Source organism: Rutilus rutilus (assembly GCF_951802725.1).
Source record: "Rutilus rutilus genome assembly, chromosome: 11".
Classification (NCBI taxonomy): domain Eukaryota; kingdom Metazoa; phylum Chordata; class Actinopteri; order Cypriniformes; family Leuciscidae; genus Rutilus; species Rutilus rutilus.
This window is the reverse complement of record NC_140216.1, coordinates 29608265-29635167: the sequence shown is the minus strand read 5'-3', so window position 1 is coordinate 29635167 and position 26903 is coordinate 29608265. Positions and strand designations below refer to the sequence as shown.

General features: G+C 37.6%; 2 protein-coding genes and 1 long non-coding RNA gene across 4 annotated transcripts; 1 reads left to right on the top strand and 2 right to left on the bottom strand.

Moving 5' to 3' along the window:
* Positions 1-1047: 1047 nt before the first annotated feature.
* LOC311299730 (uncharacterized protein) lies at positions 1048-12605 on the top strand. Of its 2 annotated transcripts, XM_084423526.1 has the most exons (10): positions 1048-1193; positions 2303-2505; positions 3626-3801; positions 3952-4041; positions 9870-10047; positions 10157-10414; positions 11046-11078; positions 11323-11653; positions 11881-12029; positions 12111-12605. In XM_084423526.1, exons 1-10 carry the CDS (start codon positions 1166-1168, stop codon positions 12270-12272), a joined length of 1608 nt encoding a protein of 535 aa, XP_084279652.1. In that variant the 5' UTR covers positions 1048-1165; the 3' UTR covers positions 12273-12605. The 2 variants fall into 2 exon arrangements, with proteins under 2 accessions (XP_084279652.1, XP_084279653.1); XM_084423527.1 differs by lacking the exon at positions 11046-11078 and having other exon boundaries at positions 1050-1193.
* Positions 12606-12819: 214 nt separating this feature from the next.
* On the bottom strand, positions 12820-18038 carry ssr2 (signal sequence receptor, beta). The gene is made up of 6 exons (XM_084423308.1): positions 17891-18038; positions 16980-17137; positions 16766-16864; positions 16354-16462; positions 13416-13493; positions 12820-13314 (listed from the first exon to the last, which is right to left on the bottom strand). The coding sequence occupies exons 2-6, from the start codon at positions 17135-17137 to the stop codon at positions 13204-13206; spliced, it is 555 nt and encodes a 184-aa protein (XP_084279434.1). The 5' UTR covers positions 17891-18038; the 3' UTR covers positions 12820-13203.
* Positions 18039-18901: 863 nt separating this feature from the next.
* On the bottom strand, positions 18902-22991 carry LOC311299623. Its single transcript, XR_014629172.1, has 4 exons — positions 22921-22991; positions 21723-21758; positions 21097-21252; positions 18902-19136 (listed from the first exon to the last, which is right to left on the bottom strand). It is a non-coding gene; the product is annotated as an uncharacterized lncRNA (long non-coding RNA).
* Between the last annotated feature and the right edge of the window lie 3912 nt (positions 22992-26903).

Genomic DNA, 26903 nt, shown 5'->3' with positions numbered 1-26903 from the left:
TGAGGACACAGATATCCTCATAAACAATGTTTACGTTGTAATACCCATGTCATTATACACATTTGTGTCCTCATAAACCATATACAAGAACACACACACACACACACACACACACACACACACAATAACAGTAGGCCCTGACATGAGGAGGACAGAGTAAAGGTACACAGGACCTACAATTTCCACACTTTTACTTTTAGCCGAACATCCTGTGGGTAATATAAATGTGTGTGTGGGGGGTGGGGTGGGGGGGTGGTCATTGAAAATATGTTCAGATATATATTCTTCACAGAAAATGAGCCAAGGCCAATGAGTCTTGAGTTAGAAAAAAAAAATGAATCGTATAATTTTTTTTTTTGATAAAAAATGAAAATGGGTCCTACAGACTCGAACACCAAGCTTGTGGGTGATGGGCGCATCTACTCTTAGTATATTTCTTTTGTCTTTTTTGTCTTCCTCACCTCTCTTGTTCACTGAGGTTGTTCTTTCTCATCCTGTGTGGTGAGCAAGTCACAACGTCACATGACTCCTCAACTGCCTCTTCTCTCTCTCTCACCCTAACAACACACTCACTGTGCTTAAACATAAATAAACGTGCACATATATACAGATTGACGGATTTTGTGTTGAATATGGAAGAGAGTTTTAAACAAGAAGAGTTAGTGCTTTACTGACAGACATTCATCAACCTAAAAAATCTACAGGACCCAAATAACACTGCAGTAACAGGGTATTATGATACAATGAGTAGTTTTAAGAGGAGCTCCACTTTTACACATCAATTTTGCAAGTTATATTAATACATATCTTTTCAAAGAATTGGTTTGGTTCTGAATAATTTGGTAATTTTGTGCTGGTAGTTCAAATGATTAAAAAAATGATAAATTGTGGCATATTGCATGCATGGCAGCTTTTTGAAAATCAGCGTAATTTGGTCCGGATGTTTATTTGAGCTTTATTACATCAGCTGGATATTTCACAAGGAGTTTGAAATTGAAAATGGCATGCAATCACAATCAGCTGCAGTTTACCATTGGTTATGTGCTTATGACCTTTTATTTTCCGCTTTCTTTCGCTCTGTCACACACATGCATTTAAACAGGATGAGGCAAAAACACCCAAGATCTGATAGGAAGAGGTAGCGTTTTACATCCTGCGCTTCAGCATGGACTTTGACTACCAAAAAATTAAAGGTCAGCTATTTCTCACCAGCTTTTCAACTTACATACTCATTATTTCAGGTAGAAATTGACTGTTTTAGTATAGAAATAACAAAACACAATCCTGATGGTTTTGAGATGTTGTGTTTACTTGCTTTCTCTGACGATACGCTGAAAACTGGAAAGGCTTTCTTTTAAAGCATTAACATCTTTTAAAGCATATTTTGTCAAGGTTATACATTTTTATTTGATCATTTTGTGAAGTTAAATATTCTTTTGGTTATACTTTATTTTAAGGTGTCTTTGTTACACTGTAATTATACATTTAAGTACTGAATATTATTAAGTAACTACATGTACTTACTAGTTAGGATTAGGATTAGGGTTTGGTTTTGGTTTAGGGTTGGCTGCATGTAATTATACATAATTTATTGTTATTACTATGGTAACTACATGCAACATATAGGTTTACGATCAGAATGAAGCTATATGGTGCTCAGGCTGTGCTTATTCTATTTTAATGTGTTAATATAGTTTATAGGCAATCTAGCATTAGTATAGAATTGAGACAAATAAGCAAAATTGTCCAAGAATTTTTGTTGTACAAAACATCAACACAAATCTACATAATAACCTACTCCTCAATATCCTAGACTAATTCTCAAAAACATCAACTGATTCTGACTGTATGTCACATAATCTCTCAACAGCATTAGTGCTATGAAGCCTGTAATATTTGTAACATTATTACTTTTTTTTATTTCTTTGATGTCTAAAAGTTCTACAGTTATGTGTATATATATGCATGTTGGTGACGTGCTTGTAAAGAAAGCGACATTTCCGTTCGAGGGGTTATTTTGAGCCTGACTGTACTACTGTTATTCTAACAACATCTCAACTTCTTAATCTCACTGACATCTGCTATGTTCATATAAAAAATCTGAATGTATTTACAGATAAATAGATTTGAAAGGAAATTCAAATCAGCAGGCAGCAGGCTGAAGGCTTTATTAAGATAATCATTTTAACAAATTCTATTTGTTTCATGTCCATCTTTTTTATTTACTTTTATTTACGTTGATGCTTTAATGATCAAACTGCCCTTATTTTGTGTGAGAATGAGTAAATGTATTACTGTACAGATGCTGAATCTCGGCTAAGAGAAGAGCGACTGAGCGCTTTTTCTGTCCATCACCCAATACCAAAGCCCCGTCCATCTGTAGCTCCAGAGAACAATCCCACAACCAAGAAACCTCCAGTAAAACCCCGGCGGAGCATAAAGTGTCGTCCCGCAGCACAACAAGGGGCCGAGCAATTACACCAGGGCCAGCAGAAGGAAAATGAGGTGAATGTGTCAAGTGATAGATATGTAGACATGACTTAAAAAGTTTGAAAAGCCCTGATCCATGAAATACCTTTAAAAAGTCACAATATTGAATTGAAATAATGCTTAACATACTTAAACTACCCGCAGTCTGTAATATAGTACCTCTCATTTATATATTAATATAGTATAGATTTTCGTAATTTTTTTTTTTTTTTTTTTTTTTTTATATATAGATGCATTTGAAAAAACATTTGAGGTTTGCAAAAACCTTCCAATGCCCTCAAAGATAAAATATGCATACGCTACAATTTCCTCAAAACAAGATGACTTCTGTTAGCGGTTCTGCTGCTCTACATTATCTCTGAAGAGCCTTTTGAAGCAAAGAAATAGTAAATTGGTCAGTACAGCATACAACAAGGTCAAAACCGACGCTTTTAACTTTTAGGCAAATATATTATATACAATATTTTAAGTAGCCTCAAATAATTGATGAAAAATAACTGGTTAGATTTCATGTGATGTTTAACGTCTATCGTGTGCAGTTGACATGAATGTTTTCTTTAATCACAGAGCGATATGTCCTGTAAATATTATTTGCATATTACAACAATAGGCCTATGTGGGGACTTTTGAAGCCATATTAGTTTCATTAGAATTTTTGTAGCGCACTTCTTCACACTTCTTCATCTTTAGGTCTATTTACATCTCATGTTCCTCATGCGATTTTTAGTTTATATACATAGTACTCACTCTTAAAATATAAGGTTCTACATTGAAACTTAAAGGGTTCTGTCAGGATCTTCAGGTTCCCATCATGTGATCATTTTATGGATTTAGTTTTAATTAGATAATTTAGTTTTAATTAATTTGGTTAAATTTTATGAATTAAACAGCTCGTAAACCTACTTTCTCACTAGAAAAAAATGAAATAATCTGGTAAACGTAAATGTATTATGCAATAATTTATGACATTTTATAACCTTTTTGAGTCAAGAACCCTAGGGTTCTATGTATAGCTTTTTGAGCCTATTTTCTAAGAGTGTGATATTACATTTTCTTGTATAGCAAAGGTACATGTAAAATGCTTCGACATTTAAATGATCTAAATCACATCATACTTGGATTCTCTATGTTAAAGCCGACAGTGAAGCGAATGGATCCTGCTCTGGTTTTGGGTCCCGTGGGGCCCCTGGAGGCCCTGACTTCATCTCTGCGAGCTCACACTCTGCTGTGGTTTGAAAGGACGCAGCTGCCTCGACTGCACTCACCCGGACAGCCTCTCCCCTGCTGGCTCCATGGTTTTGCTACACGCAGGTTACACCCACATTGGAATATTCTGTAAAAAAAATATAACAGAAAAAACAGGTGCACAAGCAAAGTTGCACACATACAGGTGTGAAACAGTGTCAAACACATACTACTCGGTTTACATTTTCACACAAGCTGTCTTTCTCACTCTCTCAGGGAAGCGGAGCAGCTGCTGGAGGATAAGCCGCAAGGCTGTTTCCTGTTGAGACTCAGCGAGTCAAAGATAGGCTTTGTGCTGTCTTACAGGTAGGCCTACTTTCACTCATACGGTTGGTTGTCCGATATGTATTTTGGACACTGAAAACCATTCTTAAAATGTCATTCTTAAGGCCTGTTCACACTATGTTACTATAAAGATAACTATATCAATAACGTCTCGGTTCCGTATGTAACCCTTGTTCCCTGAGTGTTCCCAGTGACTGACGAAATTGGGATTTCGCCTAGAAGTCTATCACATTTGAGTTCTACAAAACGAGCCAATGGCATGGGAAATGCCATGGGTCTGCCGAATTTGCATGATGCAACTCTGCCCCACCGCGTGGGTATAAAGGAGGAGCACTGGCAATCTTGCATTATGTTTCCTCGCTGAGGAGCCGAGACTGAACTCCAGGCCGTTTCAGCGGTACAGCGGTTGTGGCAGAGGGACGTAACGTCTCCGTTCCCTACTCAGGGAATGAGGGTTACATACGTAACTGAGACGTTCCCTTTCGTACGGTCACTACGAGTTAAGTCAGTGACTAATGAAATTGGAGGTCCCAGTCTGATCACGCCACATCGGCTGTCTTCCAGTGCCCTGCACAAGACTGAGCTCCCTGTCGTGGGACTAGCACGGAAGAAGTGCTAGGCTTAACACAGGAATACCAAGGTACACTGGGTAACATATCCCAGGAGGAATATGTAACACAACGCCTAACTGTAGGGAGGACTTAGAATACACATATGACCCAAGTACGGGATGCATATTGAAGACTGAGAGGTATCCAGCCCGCAGGGTGGAATGTTTCAACCACGAGAGAGAGAGAAAGACACAAGCTCGGAGGAGACTTACCGTGGAAATACACATGTGGGGGTCACCCAACGGGGGAACCATGCACATGAAACATCTAGCCAATCACGAGGGCTGTACTGGACAGAGCAGTGCCACGGCTGGGTTTGCCTCCCCCGAGGGCAGCGCTTGCAGGTTCACCACCTGAACTCTGGAAGAAGTCGTGGGAACCTTGAGCACGTATCCAGGTCGGGGTCTCAGGATCACGTGAGAGTTAGCCGGCCCGAATTCCAGGCACGCTTCATCAACTGCAAATGCCAGCAGGTCCCCTACCCTCTTGATGGAGGCCAAAGTGTCAGGAGCGCTGTCGACAGGAACTTAAGCTCCACTGACCATCCATTTATAATCACGCGTAACAACACAGAATAATTGTAATTTGACCATCGGGTGCAGATACTTAAATCAGAGAAAATTATTGGGGCGGGTGGATGATTTATTTTTGGCTGCGGATTCGGGTGACGTTGGAGCTCATCTGCTTACTCTAAAGTAGTCAGACTCTGCCAGGCGTTAACAGCTCGGGGTGAAAACAGCTAATGTGGTTTATCAAGTTTGTGGTGCTACCTCCTGCATATTCTATTTGTGCGTGACATGAGCGCACACAGCACATGTCTTTTGCAGGTCGTGTGTTGTGGCAAAAATTCATTAAACAATCATTAACTGCGTAAGAGACACTCTGAAATTCAAATGATCATTAAAAAGTATTTTATTCTTGCAAGAAGGCCCAGTTGCCACACAGAAGTCACAAGTACAGTCTGTGGAACAAGTGCGACAACGAGGGAGGAAGAAACAGAGCCTTTATATCTTTTCCAAGGTCTCTTACAGGCCGGCTCTTATCTATAGAAGGACAGGTTTTCTAGTGATCTAATTCTTCTGAGTTTATTCCTACAAACTCAGAAGTCCCAAATGGGACCAAGGGGTCAGAGGTTCCCTTTTCAGCTGTCTCCCCCTTTGTCTCACAGTGTTCACATTAGTTCAGAAACACAAGTCAGCTATAATATTATTTCAAAGTCTTACTGCAAATGGAGATTCATACTGCAGTCAATGAAAATCTAAAATTTCCATTACACGTGCTTACCAGGTTGTTCATAAAAGCCGAAATGTGCCCAGATGTAGGCTTTAGAACCTGAAGCTAAAATAGGTGTTTTTCACATAATTTGATTTTTTGACTGTAAAATTCTAAAACAATGTGCTATCTTCATGTGCAAGGTGTCATCTTTTTCAGAAAAAGATAAGCTTTCAACAAATTACAGTTATTGACCATTATTGTGTGTGGTGAGTTTGTAAATAGAATTTAAATAGACCAAAAAATATATATATATATTTATTTATTAATATTAAAATAAATTTACTGTTTTTTATTTAGAAAAAAACAGAAAAAAATCATGAACGAAAGAAACTAACACTTTAAAGTAAAAAAAATGAACTATAATACATATATACAAGTCTTTTTTGTTACATTGGGTTGCACAGTTTTCATTTAGGACACTTTTTTTCATACACGCACACATACAAATGCATGCATTCATAGGCATGCACACATACACATGCACGCACTACATAGGCCTACTTAGATACGTGAAAGAGTAACGGCCATCCGCCTCCCAAATTACATTAAAAATCATCCCAATCCCCTCTTCTGCTGTCTAACACTTATTTCGCCATGTATTTGTTCGTTTCTTTTATTATTTTATGCAATCCAAAACACTCTAACCTGCCGCGCGTCGTATCTCTCTGTTCAAATCCTTCCATCCCGCGCGGCTGTCATTTGCAGACGGAAAGCATGACATTACCGTAATAAGCCGTATATTGGCGAAAAGCGCACGATGTCTACTTTCAGGAACTATTTGAATTATTTTGATAGTGCAAACTGTTGAAGAGTTACAGTGACATGAATACAGCTTGGTTGGCTGTGTCGTCGACGACACATCCGGTTTTAAAGGGTTAAAGTTGGAGCATTTTTTATTTTCTCGCACTTGCGTCTCACCTCCCTCTGCCATTGTATGCTACTGCGACAAAGCATGTATGCGACAAATGACATCAGAAAAGCGTCAGTACATTATAATCGGTTATGGTCTATTACTGAACCGATACGAATCGTGCTCGTCTGCATTGCGATGCATCGTAGAAACGATTAATTTCAACACCCCTAGCTCCAACCCATGTTGCAGGAAGGAAAGCACGACACTGATCGGGCATTTTCTGGGGTCTTCTCGGTGAGAAGAACACCAGGTGACGAAGAGGTTCCACTTCAATGCATAGGCGTGTCTCGTGGACAAGGCTCTAGCGGAAGTGATGGTAGCCACCACCAGAGGGTGCCATAGGGTGCCCCGCCTCTGAGAAAGGAGGTCCTTCCTCAGAGGAATTGGCCAGGGAGGGGCTGTCGCGAGGAGCACCAGTTCAGAGAACCAAGTCCGGTTGGGTCAATAAGGCGCAACCAAAAGGACCTGCTCCTCGTCCTCCCTGAAGGCTCACTGGGGGAAACTCATACTTGCGGAGGCCCCGCGGCCAGCCGTGCCGAGCGTGCCCTCGGTCAGTGAATAAAACAGGCTGCAATGGGAAGGGTCGTGGGAGGTAAACAGATCTACCTGTGCGTCGCCGAACTATTCCCAAATCATAACTCCCCCAACCGTCTGGGGATGGAGTCTCCATTCTCCAGGAAGTGGCTAAAACCGTGAGAGCTCGTCGGCTGCGCGGTTCAGGTCTCGCGGGATATGAATGGCTCGAAGTGACCTCAGATACTTCTGACTCCATAGGAGGAGGTGACGGGCGAGTTGCGACATGCAGCAGGAGCGTAGACCACCTTGTCGGTAGATGTACGCTACTGTCGCAGTATTGTCTGAGTGGACTAGTGCGTGTTGGTTCTTGAGCAACGCACGGAAGCAGAGCCAAACATACTGCCAGCAACTCGAGGCAATTTACATTCCAAAGGCGCTGGGGTCCTGTCCAGGAGCCCGCGGCAGCATGTCCATTGCACATGGCACACCAGCCCGAGGTGGAGACACAACATGCCTGTAAACTCGTTCTAAGGGCACTCCGGCCCGTAGAAAGCAGAGGTTCGCCCACGGGGTGAAGGTCTGACGGCAGGTCGGAGTAACTGGTACTCGGAGCGTGCCTGGTTGCCATGCCCACCTCGGGACTTGATCGCGAAGCCAGTGCTGAAAAGAAAACTCTTGGCTCCGAAGCGAAAACATAATGCGAGATTGCTGGCGCTCCTCCTTTATACCCACGCGGTGGAGCGGAGTTGCGCCATGCAAATTCCGCAAAACGATTTCTCATGCCATTGGCTCGTTTTATAGAACTCGAAGGTGATAGTCTTCTAAGTGAAACCTCAATTTCGGCAGTCACTGACGTAACTCATAGTGACCGTAGTACAAAAGGAAACTATATTACATAACATACAACATAACAGTTATTAAAGCGCACGCTGCAGTCATGTTGTCTGCCACTTTTTAAATGCTCAAGCTCTTGGGGTGGGGTGGATTTTGATTGGCTGTCAATGTATTTCATCATTTATCAGCTGAGAAAAGTTCTGAAAGTGATTCCAACGATTTCGTTCCTCTTTGTCATCAACGGTGTAGTTTTAATTCCCTATTAGAACAATTATCAAAACTTTATAATTGTAGTTATAATTGTTCTTGGTGTGAATGGGCCTTAATGATGTGGTTAATAAAGTAGTTCAATAAACATATAGTAAATATTGAGTAACTTACATTTTGGACACAGTGTTGTCATTTACATTGTCTATTTTTGCTCTGCTTAAAATGGTTCTAAACAAAGCCAAAAGCAGAATCATCCATTTGCCCATTAGTCAAGTCAAGTCAAGTCACCTGCATTTATATAGCACTTTTAACAATGTAGATTGTTTCAAAGCAGCTTTACAGTGATAATAGGAAATTAAAGTAACAGAGATTGTTTTGGCTTTACATCAGCTCTAGAATAAAGTTATTGTCCAGCTAAAGGTAGTTTTGATTGATTCACTTCCGTCGCAAAGATCATTAGTTATTAACTTAGGGGCCGCTAACACGGCACCGTTCTAACAGAAAAGCCTCAATGCGTTCCGGCCCGCTCATTTGCACAACAACAGTGCCTGGTGGCTTGAGAATGCAAACCTTGAAATAGGTTCCAAGGTGCAAGCCTTGAATTTTTTTTAGATTTATGTAAGTTTATAATGTGTTATGTGTATGCTAGGCCAAAGATATGTGTTTTTAGTCTAGATTTAAACTGAGAGAGTGTGTCTGCTTTTCGGATAATATTTGGAAGACTGTTCCAAAGTTTTGGTAAATAGGAAAAGGATCTTCTGCCAGCAGTCGATTTTGATATTCTAGGTATTATCAACTAGCCGGAATTTTGAGATCACAATAGACGTGAAGGACTATAATGTGTTAAGAGCTCTCTCAAGTACTGGGGATCTAAACCATTTAGTGCTTTGTAAGTGATCAGCAATATTTTAAAATTTAAACGATGTTTAATAGGGAGCCAATGCAGTGTTGACAGAACCGGGCTAATATGGTCATACCTCCTGGTTCTAGTAAGAACTCTAGCTGCTGCGTTTTGGACCAGCTGTAGTTTGTTTATTAAGCGTGCAGGGCAGCCACCCATAAGAGCATTACAATAATCTAACCTTGATGTCATGAACGCATGAACTAATTGTTCCGCATTATTCATTGAGAGCATATGACGTAATTTAGATTATGTCATTAATTAATTTAGATAGAATTATACAGATACTAGAAATGTGACTTTCAAATGAAAGATTGGTATCAAAGAGCACACCCAGGTTCCGAAGACTTGACGACGAAGACTTGACAGAGCAGCCATCAAGTGTTAGACTCATAAAGACAGTTTTTTGTCGCTTCCTATACTGGGTGGGTACCAATGTTTCTTTAATCTTTAAAAAGCTGCAGAAGTGTCATCAAGTGTCATCTGCTCACACTTCCCTTTTCTGAGCAATTTTTTGGAATTGCACTTTTTTTCATTACTTTATCTATTGTTTTATCATTTAAAATCTAAAAAATTATTAAATCTCCAGAGGAGAGGACCGATGTCGTCATTTTATCATTGAAGAGGAGGAGAGTGGAGCATCTGGTAGTGTATATCTAATTGCTGGAGAAAACAGCCGTCATATAAGCCTGGACAACCTTATCAGCTACTACACCCATAATCCTGTGGGGCCCTTTAATGAGTTGTTGACTGTGCCTTGTATGCAGGTACACACACTTTTGTATGATTTTTAATACAGAGAGGGGGAAACTGAATGATTTTATTTTTTAATTGTCCTGTAATCTCACTTCATATACTGTATTTTTTGCTATCTAGCCTAGTGGTGGCTTTGAGGAAATTAATAGGTGGAAGGTGAAGGACAGGGAAGCAGAGAGAAATGGAAAAGAAACTGATCAAGAGGAGCTGACAAAACTGCCCATGGCCAGCGGTCCAGCTGTTCTGATTCCATTACCCACAAACCTCTCCAATCAGATCACTTCTGCTACAGGAGAGTCTGTGCAGTACGCAGCAGTGAGAAAGCAACTAAAAAAGAGCTACTCGTTGCCAGAGTGCACAGCGCCTCCTGGCTTAGAAGTGAGTAATTACTGACAATGAAAGCTAAAACTCAGACTTTTTTTTTTTCCTCTTACATTTCTTGTATTAAACTCTGCAGAATGATACAACAGTAAACATAAAAAAAGCAAACAAACTTAATTTAAATTCATATCTGGGGACATTAATATCATCATAAAATTGGGCTTATTTGTCAATTAGGCAACCTTTTTTATAGCCAATAACCTTACAAACCGCCTATTTATACCCTAGCAACCAAACCAAATCACCACAGAGACAATTAACAACACACTAACTCCTTACCTTATCAACCGCATAGAAACGCCCTGCCAACCACAAAGAACACCCAAACATAAGGTGGCGAGTTTTGCATGGCTAATAAAGCTGGATAAAAAAAAAATCTCGACCTTCATTTGAACCATAAATATGTGATGCTATAAAAACACTGTGTACGGTGAAATGAAGGAAAGACATTTCTGATGAGTGCTCGCGGACTGCATGAACAAAGTAAACAAACATACAACGCCACCAGTGTAGTCTGCATTACGAAAGAATGATTCTTAAGAGTCGATTCAGTTTAGCGAATGAAAAACATACAAGGCGGCTAATCTGATTCCCGAATCGATTGACTCTGATTCTTTTAACCCCATAGCTGTCGCCTCCAGTGAACACTTTAAAATGCTATGTAAGTTACCTACTCACATTTTCTAGTTAACATAGCTGTTGGACAAAGTTTCTATTGTCCTGTGCCATCTTCTCATTATTACAGTTGTCTCTGTGACGTGTTACACAAAGCTTGACTAACAAAGGAGGAGTTTAATGGTGGCTTGTGTTCATGACTTTTTTCATTTGTAACTTTTAAAGTGTTTAATGGGAAAGTTATTATATTATACACTAACAAGTCACACTATTTATTTGCCCTCTGCTAGAATGGCAGTTCTAAGCTTGCTGAAAGACCCTCAGATGATCAAGCTCCTCCTGTGGATGCCCCATATGCCCGAGTTAACAAACCCCCCAGAGCAGTAGGCCCATCAGAAAATACCCCCAACTTCAGTGCCCACCCTCACCCAGACCAACAGGGAGCGACAGCTGCTTTTACCTCTTCATCCATCCCAAGCTTTGACACAACAGCAGCAGACCATAAGTACTGGAAAATGGAGCCCATGCACACCTATGAGGAAACCCCACACATACGCAGCCGTCCTGAGGAGATTGACTGCTACGCCATGGGGTGGAGGAGGCAGGTGGAAGGAGATGTAGGTAAGAATGAGAAAAACAGGCATCAAAACTCACTCAAGACTTGCTAATTTGAATCAGTTCCTGTTATGTAGTTCATACTTAAAGAATGATTGGAATTGGTTTCAAAAGAACCACATACTCAATAGAGTCAGTGAAATAATATACAGCATTAAGCATATAAAAAAAGATATATTAGACATACTTATTTGGTTTTGATAAACCTTTATCTGTTTTGATCCTTTCCTCAGTGAACGTTCCAAATAATCATCTGTATTCAGAGGTGAACATTAAGGGCGCCCAAGAAGGCGGTGCTGTACCAAGACCCGGGCCTAATCTTCCTCTTAGACCACCCCCAAGATCTCCTCATGGTCCTTTGCGACCAGAGATCACTGGGCAGGTAAAGTTATGTGTAATATTCTGTATAGTATACAGTGTTGTCTATTATAAAACAGATCAAATGTATGATTTTTTCCTTCAGAGTTTTGGTGTGTCCTCACTAATGGCTGAGACCCAGTGCTCTGGTTTCCATCATTCTGAGCAGCCGCATCTGGATGAGTCCTCCAGCTCTATTTATGAGCAGATTCCACAGAGACCTACCAGCTCTAGACCATCTCTTCCCCCACCACCCCTCAAACGCTGACCTCAGGGTTGTATAGACCTCTAAAATCACCAAAGCAGCATTTAATTAACATATCTTTGATAAAATAAATTTAGAAAAAAGCTTAGTGTTAAACATTAGGATGACATGCATATCTGTACCAATTACTTATAACCTGTATATACATTTATAATTTAACATATATATATATATAACTGCAGGCTTGTGAATACAGTTGTTGGCATGATCTGCAAACATCAAGGGATTATTTAAATGTATTTTATGAAAAATATATATCCAGATTCAGTCACTCATTCGAATATGCAATCACACAGCAAATATTTTATATTTTGATTAAACAATTCAGATTGCTCACTACTGTTTTCATTTGTTTCTTATGAATGTATATGGATTGCAGTCCTCTCTAGTCCTTTGTAATCAACCCAATGTTTGATGATAGCCTCAAGTGTGTTTAATAGAATTTTTTGACCAATGATAAGACCAAGAATGCACTAACCACTGCATGAGAAAAACATCACAGAACACAGATGAAAGCATTTTTCAGCAAATGACCAGACACACAACAGCATCTCTGTAAAACCTTTTTATTTCCACAAACTAGCCCTACATTGATCATGAAGGGCTGTACAGTTCCGTTGAGCATTTGAGCATCATTACAAATAAAACAAAACAAGATGGTGCACCTGAGGCCGCCATGGAATGGCCACTTTAATGTCAAAAGCAAATATCATTGATCCTACTTTATGCTTCCGTCCCCAGATCTCTTAAACAAATTATCTGATGAAGACCAACATCACTTAAAATCTGGTTAAATCATTGACCATTTACCCCAATATGGGTAATTAAATGTATTCAAAAACAACATTTTAAGCCCACCATAATTCTCTCAACACCCCCCTCCCTCCACACTCACACAATGATCCCTGATCTGTTTTTGTACTGTATTGATATCTCAGTTCTTTTTGCTCTTCGGTGAGTCGTACTTTCTCTTGCTGGAGTACCACAGGAGCAGAGGAATGCCAATGGAGGGAAGGGTCATGACACCAAATGCTGCCCAGTCCAACTATTAGATAGAAAAAAAAAAGGAATTACACTTAAATATCATAACAGGACAGGAAACATTGACGGCCACTTTCCATATTAAAGTATTGATGAGTTACTTACGTAATGTGGAGAAAAGCGCCTGTCAAACTCTCTCTGGGCGAGAATGCCTCCCTGACCCGGAGCACTTGTGTAACCAACCTGAGAGATGTGAAGAATGAGAAAGACTTAGCTGACAACCAGTAACTATAATGCAATATTTTGCACAAGTTTGTACTGTAATTTTAAAGGAACACTCCACTTTTTTGGAAACAGGCTCATTTTCCAACTCCCCTAGAGTTAAACAGTTGAGGTTTACCGTTTTTGAATCCATTCAGCCGATCTCCAGGTCTGGCGGACCACTTTTAGCATAGCTTAGCATAGATCATTGAATCTGTTTAGACCGTTAGCATCGGTCTCAAAAATATGACCAAAAATTTTCGATATTTTACCTATTTAAGATTGGACTCTTCTGTAGTTACATCGTGTACGAAGACCGACAGAAAATGGGAACTTTGCTGCCGTACCATCGGTACAGCAGGCGCAATGAGATTACACAGCGCCTGAAATAGGCTAACTTCCATCAACATAACCAACCTGCCAAACTGCTTTGTCGGCTGCAACTACACAAACTTAGTGCCGGTCATGTTGGAAGTTACCTAGCTGGGGACTATTTTCAGGCGCTGCGTAATATCATTACGCCTGCTGCAGCCATGGTACGGCAGCAAAGTTCCGTGATTATTAAACAGGAATGAGAGTATAGGTCCTAGCCATATCGGCCTAGAAAATCGTAACTTTTCATTTTCCGTCGGTCTTAGTACACGACGTAACTACAGAAGAGTCAAGTCATTTTTTTTGAGAGAGAAGCTAATGGTCTAATCAGTTTTTTTCCCCCTCTCTCTCTCTCTCTCTTATTCTATATATAAAAAAATTATAATAATGGTATAAGTAATTAATATATTTAAAATATTTTGCACTATTTTACAATCAGGGTTTCCCCAGGTTTTATCACCCCAAATTTAAGACTTTTTTAAGACCACTTTAATGAAAATTAAGACCTACATCGCACCCATTATGCAGTCGTAAAACACCAGATCAAATCCCAATAATTACTATTACTAACAAATGTTTTAATTAAAAATACAGGGTGGGCCATTTATATGGATACACCGTAATAACATGGGAATGGTTGGTGATATTAAAGTCCTGTTTGTGGCACATTAGTATATGTGAGGGGGCAAACTCCTCAAGATGGGTGGTGATATATACATATACTAATGTGCCACAAACAGGACTTTAATATCACCAACCATTCCCATGTTATTACGGTGTATCCATATAAATGGCCCACCCTGTACATTTATTATAAAAAAAACCTCATTCAACAACACACTGCAAAGTGATGTTTTTGGTAAATATCAAACATTCATAACAATAAACAGATAAACTAACTTTTCAAATCGTCTTAGTAAAGTTTCTCAGCATTCAAATTGCTTCAACCATTGCTTCAGAGGGGTAGACAGGTAAGAGAGATATAGATAGTAGGGGTGTAACGGTTCACAAAATTCACGGTTCGGTTCAATACGATACACTTGTGTCACGGTTTGGTACGTTTTCGATACAGCAAAAAGAAATAAATGCCAGAGAATTATTTTTTTATTATTATTTTTTTTTTTATTAAAACTAACACACTTTGACCAATGATGGAGCTATAATAGACTCTTCTTAGGAGCATAAACAAAACAGCTCCTTGGAAAAAAATGAATTGTAACCTAATATTGTAGTAGTTATAAACAAAGGTCTATTTTTAGTTCAGATTAACATTTGAGGGCAGCAATTGTATTCATAATGTCAAAATAAAACCAACGTAATGTTACTTGAAAGCATTATAGCCTACTATTCCTGCCAAACTTTCATGGTTGCAGTTAGTGTTACTACAGTAAATCCATGGTGAATGTTGCTGATCTGTGGACGCTCGATAGTTCATTCATGGCACAATGTTTCTTCCTGGCTTCCACGCGCTGTTTGATCCGTTAATAACGGAGAAATGTGAATGTTTCTCACTAGATCTCACAGCGATGTTATTACTTCTGTGGCGAATTCAAATGATTTATTTACTGGATCTCTTATTACCGCTGCTGTGTAACAGTGTCGCTTGATCAAGATCGCTCGCGCTGCACTGGTCCAAACTGATAAGCGGTCCTTCAACAACCACACAATAACGAGTAGCCCAGTTTCGTTCCGCTTACATTACGTTTGCACATTTGATGTTGGACAATGTTGTGGTCGCGCCGGCGTCTCTTACATTATGAGCGCGCTTGCCACGCGCAACGCGCCTACATTTGAAATAATGAAATTTTGGTCGGCAGGAAAAATGGTCCAACGACCCGTTCGGTTTGAAAATGCGTACACCGAACCGAACGACACTTCCCCATGATGTCTCTCCTCTCGACTGATTGATTAGAATGTTGATCAATTGCCGCCGGCGCGAAAACCCAAACTATTGTTTGTGCATACTAGAAATTAGACGTTCTCTGACGTTACGCTAAACCCTGTTGAATTTTCACGTTGCGTTTGCAGCCAGGTTGACTTTGAATAAATAGGCTAGTATAATGAAATTTAAGACCTCCATTTAAAAAATTAAGACTTGGACAACGGAATTTAAGACTTTTTAAGGCCTTAATTTAGGAACATGATATTTAAGACCTTTTTAAGACTTTTAAGACCCCGCGGCTACCCTGACAATAGAAAATGCTATCATATAATTTATTACCATTCAATATTATGGTCTGGTGTATCTAACTTATTGTAATTAGAATAAAATCAATGGTCAGATTAATGCAGAAAAATATTCAATGGTGTAAAAAAAGCCTCACTGAATCTGACTGAATAAGATGATTGTGTATTTAGCCACAATAAAGGCCATTTTCATATTATGGCTAATTGAGGCAGTGAAAAAAAATTAAATAAATCTTCCTTATGCTGGCTGTGTATATGAAAGGTATCGGAGGACTCAACTTACCACAACCTGTCCACCTTCCTGTGCCAGGTAACTAACTGAAGCAGAGGTGAAGTTGAAGTATCCCGCTTTCAGTGGCCGCAGAACCACTGTGTGAGAAACATTACTGGCACTATAGAGAGGAAGAGTTAGGGAACATAATCTACTAAAGAGCAAAAGTAAATAAAGCATCCTGACAGTTCTGATGATGTTAAGTGCTATCAGTAAAGACAGAAGTGATTGTTTAAAGGTTTAATAGAAAAAGGAGCTAACCTAAAAAAAAAAGTGTAATCTTTATACTAAGCTTATACACACATACATTTATTATATTCAACTTTTATACAGATATAGGCTATACAGAATATGTGTGTGTATTAATATATATGAAAAGTTTAAAACAGGATAAACAGAACAGCTATTGATTTTAGGAGGATACGGAGCAATACGATCCCATTTCACATTCAGCATTCCTGAGACAATGCCAAAATCTTCAGGGGGGAAAGAGTCATCTGACAACTCAACCTCCAGGGCAGCACTAGGCAAAACAACAACAACAAAATATTCAATACAGTTAACTATATTATAAATCATTAGCCATTACCATCTGTTGAAAATGATGTGCTTAACTTCTGAGAGAAACAGGACAATACCTGGTGCCCACATTGTAGATGCTGTACTGCAGGGTAAGGTCTCGTCCTTCTACAGCGTATCGGTTCAACAGGGACTTGGAGGCCAACAGACGAGCCCCTTCTTCTCCTACCACCAGACTCACCGCAGCAACCAGAGCAAATATACACAGCAGTCTCATCTGTGGGGGACATGGCATATTTAATATACATAACAGACCATCTGCTAACAAAATACGAAGATAATCAACATTTAAAGGTGTTGCATAAAAAGACACAACAAAAATGCCATCACTGGTGCAATATCCTACATCTGTGTGTAGTGGTGAATAGAGAAACAGGGCAGTTTAGAAGAATGAAGTCACTTGATAAAACAGATTTATATTCAGTCTTACAGTTGGTTGAGCTATAATATATAACGTTAGTGCAGTCTATGAGAGGCAGCATCAGCATGCAAGGAACGATGAATGAAATTTCCAAATAAAAGGCACATGTTGTCAATAACGGTTGCATAATACAGAGATATGTTCTTAAATATATTACATCTTTTAAAACTAGCATTTAATATTTTTAAAATAAAGACAGTTAATTTTTGTATGCTTACGTGTACAACACCAGTCACACACACAACCCCTACAAACTACTGAATTTCACCGTCATTACTGTACTGAACGCGGGTAATTGTATTTAATGCACTAGAATAAAACTATTAAACAAATTAAATTAGTGGAATGATGAAATTCTTATTTATTAATTTAAACAAGGTGACAAACTGATTACGTGTACTTCGCATTCGTTTTAAGACTATTATACAGACAACGTCTAGCGTTTACTTATATAACGTTACAAATACAATCACAGACCAAAGCGTTTTCATAAGTCATTCTCAGCTTATACGTTCTTATTTTAAATATACAATTTAGCAGACATTTTACCTTCGTCCGCTGGTTTGAGCCTCAAAATTACGAAGACAGTTCAACGCACGCGCAGATGATTTTAGTCTTCCGCTAGCATGACGTGTCCACTGTGTGTACGGATACACGGTGAATCCCACAGCGCCGCCTATTGCTTCGGGTGGAACTTTGTTTCAAAAGAATTACTTGACCATAGATAGCAGCAAAAAATCGTTATAGACATCAACAAAGACGATTATTTGGTTAATAACATTCTTATTCTGGTAAAATATTATATACACATCTAAATATCTGAAAGTGAAACCTAAGCTCTGTGTATCACAATGAGTTTCTTTCATATAATTCTGATGACAGAAATGCCTTCACTGATAAAAATTCTCTGCTTGATTTACTTAAAAAATATGATGAATTCTTTTGCATAATTTTATTACATAGATCCAACAAGACTAGTCTTTGTACAAACTACTTAACTTTTCTGTTTGTTAAAATAAAATTGTACATAAAGTTAACTTAATTTTTTTATTTAATTAACTTAAAATTTGTACATAAAGTTAACTTAATTTTAGCATTGCTCTAGTCATTTTTGTGTGTGTGATCTACATAACTTTAAGAGTTCTAAATGTTTATTTTTGATTGAATCCAACTTAATTTTTACATTTCCAGATTACAAATTTCAAGTGGGATCTACTGTTTTCAAAATTTGTTAGTGTATTTTAAAGTTACAAGTACTCAAATTTTATAATTAGCAACTGAGTATTTCTACTGAAAGTATAAATGCAAATAGTACATTTTTTACTACTATAGTAAAAGTTCAACACTGGTACTTGGAATGTATGAATGTGGAATGTACTCATCAAATATGAAAATCTAGTTATTACATTACATAAAGCTGACATTTGGCCATTTGATAGTAAAAACTGACAAGGTCAGTATAAAAAAAGTATAATAAAATATATTCATCTCACAGGTTGAGACATTGTGTACAACAGAAAATTGTGCTTCATGGTGGTGCTAGAGGAAAACTCATTAAGTGAAAGTTCACAAGGCTTTATTGTCTTCAGAAAAATAAACATTTACATAATATTTTCTATAAAGATGTGTTTTTCAGTCCTGTACAGTAACATACTCTAAGACTTTAAAACAACACGCTCACACAATCTTCTGGCTTCTCAAGACCACCATCTCTGGCTTTGCTGACCACAAAGATGTCGAGCAAAAATGAAGTGATGGCCTCATGGATGGCTGCAGCATCGTCGTCATCACAAACCTGTGAAATATACCAGAGAGAATTTAACCTACTTTTTGTTTGCTAATGTGAAGAATGCATTTAGCTCTTTGCTCTCCCTCTGAACAGAAATCTGGGTGGAATTACGTGGTTGCTGTGGTAGTTTTGATCCATATACTTATGTAAAAATTGTGCCTGAAAGTCACTCGAAGAACGAAAGTCAATCGAAGATCGAAAGTCACTCGAAGAACGAAAGTCACTTGAAGAATGTGCTGCGTGTTGTCAGGATTTGGGTGGGATTACGTGGTTGCTGTGGTAGTTTTGAGCAGTGTTGTGATTTAAGCCAAATTTTTTTTACATTGGTTTGAACGCAAGACTTTCTTTCATCTTCGGAACACAAATTAAGATATTTTTGATGAAATCTGAGAGCTCATCATGACCACTTTCAAGGCCCAGAAAGGAAGAGATTGTTAAAATAGTCCAAGTGACTACAGTGGCTCAACCTTAACTTTATGAAGCGTTGAGAATACGTTTTGTGCGCTAAAACAAACAAAAACAAATGACCTTATTCAGCTGTTTATTTTCTTCCGTGTGGGACTCTGACGTGAGTTCATGAGAGCATCACAACGCATGTGCAAGAACTGAGAAGATGCTGAAGATAACGTCCTCATAGCCAGAAGCGCTTCACTGTCTGTTTACAAGCAGAGGATGATGCGCACTGTACATAAAACTTTGTAACTTTGTCTTTGTAAATATGTCTGCAGATTTCAAACACTTAAAAAACATTTTATACACTACATCGAGACCTAAAGCATAATCAATGTGTCGAATTCAAATAGCTTACATACACAGTATGTCCCCTGCTTGTAAACAGACAGTGAAGTGCTTCCGGCTATGTCAGGACGTCATCTACGTTCTCGCGCATGCGTTGTGGGGCTTTCGTGAACATCAGAGTCCCACACGGAAGAAAATAAATAGTTGAATAAAGACGTTATTTTTGTGTTTTTTTTCACACAAAAAGTATTCTTGTCGCTTCAAAAAGTTAAGGTTGAGCCATTGTAGTCACTTGGACTATTTTAACAATGTCTTTACTAACTTTCTGGGCCTTGATAGATGCAATTACCAATCAGCCTATGGAGGAGTGAGACAGCTCTCAGATTTCATCAAAAATATCTTAATTTGTGTTCCGAAGAACGAAAGTCTTACAGGTTTGGAACGACATGAGGGTGAGTAATTACTGACAGAATTTTCATTTCCAGGTGAACTAACCCTTTAAGTTAAAATTCTGTCAGTTACTCATCCTCATTGTTCTAAACCCGTAAGATTACACAAATGAAGATATTTCTGATGAAATCTGAGAGCTGTCTCAGTCCTTCATAGACAGCAACGTCATAACCACTTTCAAGGCCCAGAAAGGAAGTATCGTTAAAATAGTTCATGTGACTACAGTGGCTCAACCTTAATGTGATGAAGTGACGAGTATACTGGCCGATGCTGTTCACGTAAGCACAATGATAAATGCATGTGATGCTGACGCAGGAGCTGGCCAACCAGAGGCCAATACTAAGCCGGCGTTTTGAAGTAGAACACGGAAAGGCAATGCTGTGTTTACTATGTGAACAGCGTAGGAGACTGACATAGAAGAGATTAAATAGTTGAATAATATCATTATTTTTGTGTGCACAAAAAGTATTCTTGCCTCTTCATGGCATTAAGGTTGAGCCACTGGAGTCACAGAGACTATTTTAACGATGTTTTGACCGCCTTTCTGGACTTTAAAAGTTGCAATGACGTTGCGGTCTATGGAGGGTCAGAAAGTTGTCCGATTTATATCAAAAATAACTTAATTTGTGTTCCGAAGATGAAAGAAGGTCTTACGATTTTGGAACGAAATGAGGGTAAGAAATTAATGACAGAAATTCAATTTTTGTGTGACCCTTTGAGTACAGATATCGGAATGCTACAACATTAAAGTAACTCCTACAATTTTAAAAGTACATGCCTCATTCATGATTTCAAGGGTCTCATCAAGTTTCTTCCCTACAGCTCCTCCCGTCCCCCTGTAGAGTCTCAACAATTTAGGCGTGTATTCGTCCAACTTCCCAAAGAATGTGGACTGTAGTGGCTTCAGTGTGATCCTCCGGAATTCCTCCTCGATCTGAGAAAGAGACCAAGAGAGATGGAGAGACATCATGAGATACTGAAAGAATTAGAGACACAGTGAAAAAGAAACAAAAACAGAATACCAACTAGAAAAAGTAACCCTAGAAAAACACTAGGAACAACATTTAGGTGGCCTGATGTCTGGAAAGACAAAAATAGATTACCATGCAATGCAATGCAACTAATGCAATGGCAGACTTTGAGCAGCCATCAACATATGGTGCATACACGTTAATAAGTCACTTTTTTGACGAAATTTTTGACAGGACTATAAATTTGTTCTGTGAAATACAAAAAAAAAAAAAAAAAAAAAAGAACAAACAGGACAACTGGAACTTTGCCATTTGAAATGAAAAATTTTGAAATTTTGTCTGGCCCATGAGCTAACTGAGTTATAACTTCACCCCTAGTTTCCTCACTACATTTATTATAGAATTTAAATATAATATATTGAAAGTTACATACCTTTATCCAATGTAGTCAACTTGTCAGTAGAATAACCTGGTAAGGACACAGTGTTATGGTTAGTAACTGAACAATGCAAGAAACCCAAATCGTAGCAAATCATTTAACTATAACTAGAATTAAAAAAATAGTTTCACGTTTTTTTCTCTCCACAAACACTGCAGGTAGTTGACCTGCCGATCAGACAGTTAATTGTCTTTAGTTTCATATCAAATGTTTCTTTGTGTTTGTTTTCTCTCAGAGCTATGAGAAAAGAGTACAGGGAATGCGTCATGCAGAAGGCAGGATTATGGTCACGTAAGATGATTGACAATTGTAAGCGCTCTTTCAGCTCGCGTAGTTCAGTGGTAAATGGAGTATGCATTCTGTATGACGAAATAGTTTGAAAACTAAATCGATATTTCTACAAATGCGCGCACGCTGCAATATTTGACAAATTAATAAATTAATGTCACTACAACCTAGTTTTATCATAAATAGTGTCCAAATATCTGGAGTCCGATCAGGTAAATGTTTTAAGGTGCAGTGAATATTAAACAATAATCTTTCTACGTAAACGGGTTAAATAAAAAGGATCATAACAAACATGTATGTCGACTTCTGTAGGGATCCGTTCCATAATGTTGTCAGACACTTTAATAATCTGAGCATGTCAGTGGCGAATAAGCAGGTTTTGTGGATGTAAATTAAAGATACGCAATTACCCATTAACGTAACGTTAGGCCAACTGTTATTTTTTTCGCCTCTGCAAACTGCCAACAAAGATTGTTGTTCCCATCAGTCACTTAAACACAAAAACATATATTTTTTAATAAGACCCAGATTGAAAAGAAATGACGTTACCTTACATTATTCATGGATGTTTTGAAAATCCACGTGCTTACACTAACTTACATCCCTTATTTCATTGCTGTATTCTAATGTGAGCTTAAAATTACACTAGAACAAACTATTTTATTATCACCACTTGCAAAGTTTCAATTAGGCCTACCGTTAAGCTACAAGTAAAGCAACCTATCAGCGTAACCACATGGTAAGTTAGGCCTAGGCTAATGCTAATTAGAAAATCCACATACAACAATCTTCAAATTACATTTGAATTGAAACCTCGTTTTTGTACAACAATTTGAAAACTGTAAACTAAAGAATGTACCAACCCAAGTAACATTAACTGTTTATTTGCTAACTTTATTCTTACCTTAAGTTCAGTCCGCGTCTTCGTCTTCGTTTGGAATTGCAACTTGCAAGGGGTTTCCAGACCAACGAATCAGGAAGGGGAGGGTTTTTTTTTTAACCGAGTAAATAAAACAAGGTATTGTTTGTTGTGCGTGTGTACCTAAAAAGTTTGGCTGGGATTACTTAGATTAATTTTGTAAAGGAAAAAATGCACATTGTCTTGTGTTTTGAACAAATGCAGATTAATTCAAAACTAGATATATTAATGTAAATATACAAACTTAACCTTTTATTGTTGATATCACACATTTTAATTACTTAACATTTACATCCACTCAGATTTATTTTTTTCAGTGTTTGTGCCTTCATCATTTATTTTAAAAGTTAACCTATGATGTAAAGGGACCTGTTTGTTAATAAAGAACTAGTTTGTTAAAACAACTGTTTGCATTTTGCCTTTATTTTTAACTTTAAAATGAACAAAATTCTACTATGATCCCAGACAATTTAACTTTCTGGGTTGTTTTGATGTGCACTATGCTATCAATAGGTTAAATGCTTTGCTTTTATTTCTGAAAAGATTCCTTTGGTCAAAAAGCACATTTCATAAATAAAAACTTTTCTACATGTTTATTTAAACATCATAAGAAAATATTTCATCATAAAAAAAAAAATTTGGGCAGGGGGTTGTTTAGTTGGTTAGTCTCGCAATATACAATTTATACAAAATATACAATATATTTTATCATAATATGCATAAATATATACTATTTATTACAAACTGTTGATAAAGAATAATTCCATATAGGCTAGCCTATAGGCTACATACATTTTCAGTCCAATGTTATATAACAAACAAAGAGAGATAAACTACTATTCTTCCTTTAAATTACTTACAAAAGTAATACTGGATTTAGAGGGTGACAAAGCAGCAGACCCAAAAGGCGCAACTATAGCAAATATACCAGGGCACTACATATAAGGCACTTGAAGACCCGCAAAAGCATGTGGAGGTCCTCTTTACCTGCACACTAGACTATGCCATGTTTTGGTTTCAATATTTGTTTTAAATAAATATAGCCTACAAAATGAAATATACACTATACCGTTCAGAAGTTGAGATTGATAAGATTTTTAAAATGTCTTTAAAATAAGTCTCTTCTGCTCAAAGCTGCACTTATTTGACAAAAAAAAACAAAAAAACAGTAATATTGTGAAATATTGTGACTGTTTCCTATGTGAATATATAGTAAAATGTAATTTATTCCTGTGATCAAAGCTGAATTTTGTAATGTGTTAAAATGAACACTGTAATTGTTAAAATGTACTCCATGAGTAATGTATATATATATATATATATATATATATATATATATATATATATATATATATATATATATATATATATATTATTAATGCTTAAAACAATACACAAGTAATAACAGATAACAACAGAATACAAAAAAAAAAAACAATGGGGGAAATAATATAAATTAAACAAATTATGAGAATTACATGACACTGAAAAAAGGAAAAGAGTTACAAACAGATAATGTTTTTAAGGCTTTTTTGTTCTCAGACAACTTAATTGAGAAGAAGTATTTTTCAAGTTCTTTCACAAATATAAGAAAGAGAGATTTAGCATTAAGATATTTAGAGTTATGAATATGGAATTTTGCTAGTAACAAGATCAGATTAATCACATAAAAATGACCTTTTTTTAGATTGGTCAAAATCAACAAAGCCTAGGACCACATCCTTCCAATACAACACACATTCATTATAGATTTCAGACCTAATAAATCCTAAAACATCTTGCCAAAACATTTTCGCAAAAGGACAATACCAAAAAAGATAAACTACAGTTTCGTCAGAGATGTCACAGAAAGGGCAACTGGAGGAAATATCCTTTTTGAACTTTTTCATGTATTGATTTGCAGGGTGAATGAATGAATGAATTATTTAAAAAGAAATCTCTTTTACTTTATTGGTTAAAAAAAAGAGATGTGGAAGCATCCACACTTTTTTCCAACAGATATTACCAACTACATTATTCCAGTAAGCGGTCACAGGCGGTAAAGTAACAATGTCTTGCTGAAATAGTGAACAGACTGATATATTATTATAGCACAATTTGCCAACAGAAGTATTAACCAAATTCAAAGAGACTGGACGTAGAGATTGAGTTCCTCTCAGTAAAGCAAGAGCACCTGATGGGATTGAACCCATAACTATTGAAAATTCTTTGGGAGAAACAGGAAATTGAAAATGATCTAGAAATTCCTTATATGAAAACAACAATCCTTGCGAATTAATTAATTGACTGACTAACAAGATATTTTTATCAAACCAATTCTGAAAAAATATAGATTTATTCTTATATTACAGTTATTCCAAATAAAATATTTATGAGGTGAAAAGTTGTGCTTAAATATCAAAGACCAAGCCAAAAGAGACTGCCTATGAAAAGCAGATAATATTGCTGGTCAAATCCAGACCATACTGAAAAAATATATAATTAGGAATAAAGTTCCACAAAGACCCTGGGTTCTTTCTAAACTGTTTCAACCAATTAATTTTAAAGGTATAGTTTAAAGTACTAAAATCCAAAATATTAAGACCACCCTTTTCACTAACCTTTACAGTGTGTGTTTTGAGTGAATTCCCTGCCTGTACCTTTGGAAGTATATCTGTGATTAAACTTTCATTGGAGCCTTCAGCCTTATCGTCTTCACCTGCCTGCACTCACAACCCCTGACAGTATATATTTCACACTTTGAAAAGTGTTAAACTGTATTTTAACTGAAATGGAGGGAGTCCTATACATTTCAGGAGTGTTAAATTTGACTAAAATTGAGTTAAATGTACACTGGCTTTTTTGCTGTGCACTTATTCTGTGGAAACTTTCTCCATCCTCTCCTGCAGCTAATTTAAACTGATCTTTCTCAGACCTACACAGAAAGATACATATTAACATTATTATTATTACAAAAGCAAATATGCTTTTAAAAAAGAGCATACAATGTGGAAAGTCGAATCGTCAATTTTTCACAATCCTTTCGGACGTTATCGTGTCTTTTCTGATCTAAGTTCTTCTTCCTCTTCTCAGCAGTAATGCAAAAGTCAATCTTGAAACAAACAAAATAAAACTTTTTCCCCATTCTCATGATCTCTTTGGCCAGCTGAGTGTGGCATTCTCTGAACCAATGATAATGAAAAAATCATAGTTCAAACTGAAGATCCCACATTTTTGTATTTAGGGTGAAGGTAAACTTTAGGCTCCATAGTGGTTTCTACTGGGCCGGTTTCAGCAGAGCCTTCATCTTCATCCCCTAAACCCCTGAATGCATTGACAAATGTGGACTTTCCAGAACCTGACTCTCACGTCACACCAATATTGAACTCAACACAGTCTTGCTCTTCAAGGTAATCCTTCACTGTATTAATGGCTGATTGTAGATCTTGAAAGGATTCTTTAAATTCAACTGAGTCTTTCTGTGCTATTGCAAAGTCATCATCAGATGTAGCCATCTAAAAAATAGAAAAGCCGTCAAAAAAATAAATAAATAAATCTAAGCAAAATGCCAACCCAGTCTCTTACTACTGCGTATCTATACCACGAGTTTTCATTTTCATTTGGCGTAGTATTTACACGCCAAAGTCACATTTCGCGTTCATATGGTACGCAAATATGGGGTGAGATTTCGGTCACAATTCTGCGCGCGCAAGATCACATTTTGAGCGTGCAAAAGGGCATTTCGCACGCGCGTGAACTGAGTTTTGCGGAGAAATGTTCGTCTCGCAGATAAGAAAATATTGCGAGCGAACGGAAATCAATTTTGCATTTAAAATAAATATTTGGATGTGCGCGGACGTTCTCTTTCGCGTGTGCAAAGTTTCACTTTCTTGCTCCTTTCATACCAGCCGTGAGCGCTCTCTAAGCGCAGACAGCTCGCTTGCTCAACACAACCCAGCGTTACAATATGCCATAATTCCAGCCAATCA

Bases quoted from the DNA above. Each gene is read 5' to 3' on its own strand.
- ssr2 (XM_084423308.1), bottom strand. From the start codon at position 17,137: ATGAGACTGCTGTGTATATTTGCTCTGGTTGCTGCGGTGAGTCTGGTG. The intron at 13,494-16,353 runs GTAAGTTGAGTC...CACATCTCTCAG, and splicing joins AGGAAGGTGGACAGGTTGTG to GTTGGTTACACAAGTGCTCC. The intron at 13,315-13,415 runs GTAAGTAACTCA...TCTATCTAATAG, and splicing joins GGCGCTTTTCTCCACATTAC to TTGGACTGGGCAGCATTTGG.
- LOC311299730 (XM_084423526.1), top strand. From the start codon at position 1,166: ATGGACTTTGACTACCAAAAAATTAAAG. The intron at 2,506-3,625 runs GTGAATGTGTCA...TCTATGTTAAAG, and splicing joins GCCAGCAGAAGGAAAATGAG to CCGACAGTGAAGCGAATGGA. The intron at 4,042-9,869 runs GTAGGCCTACTT...TTAAATCTCCAG, and splicing joins GGCTTTGTGCTGTCTTACAG to AGGAGAGGACCGATGTCGTC.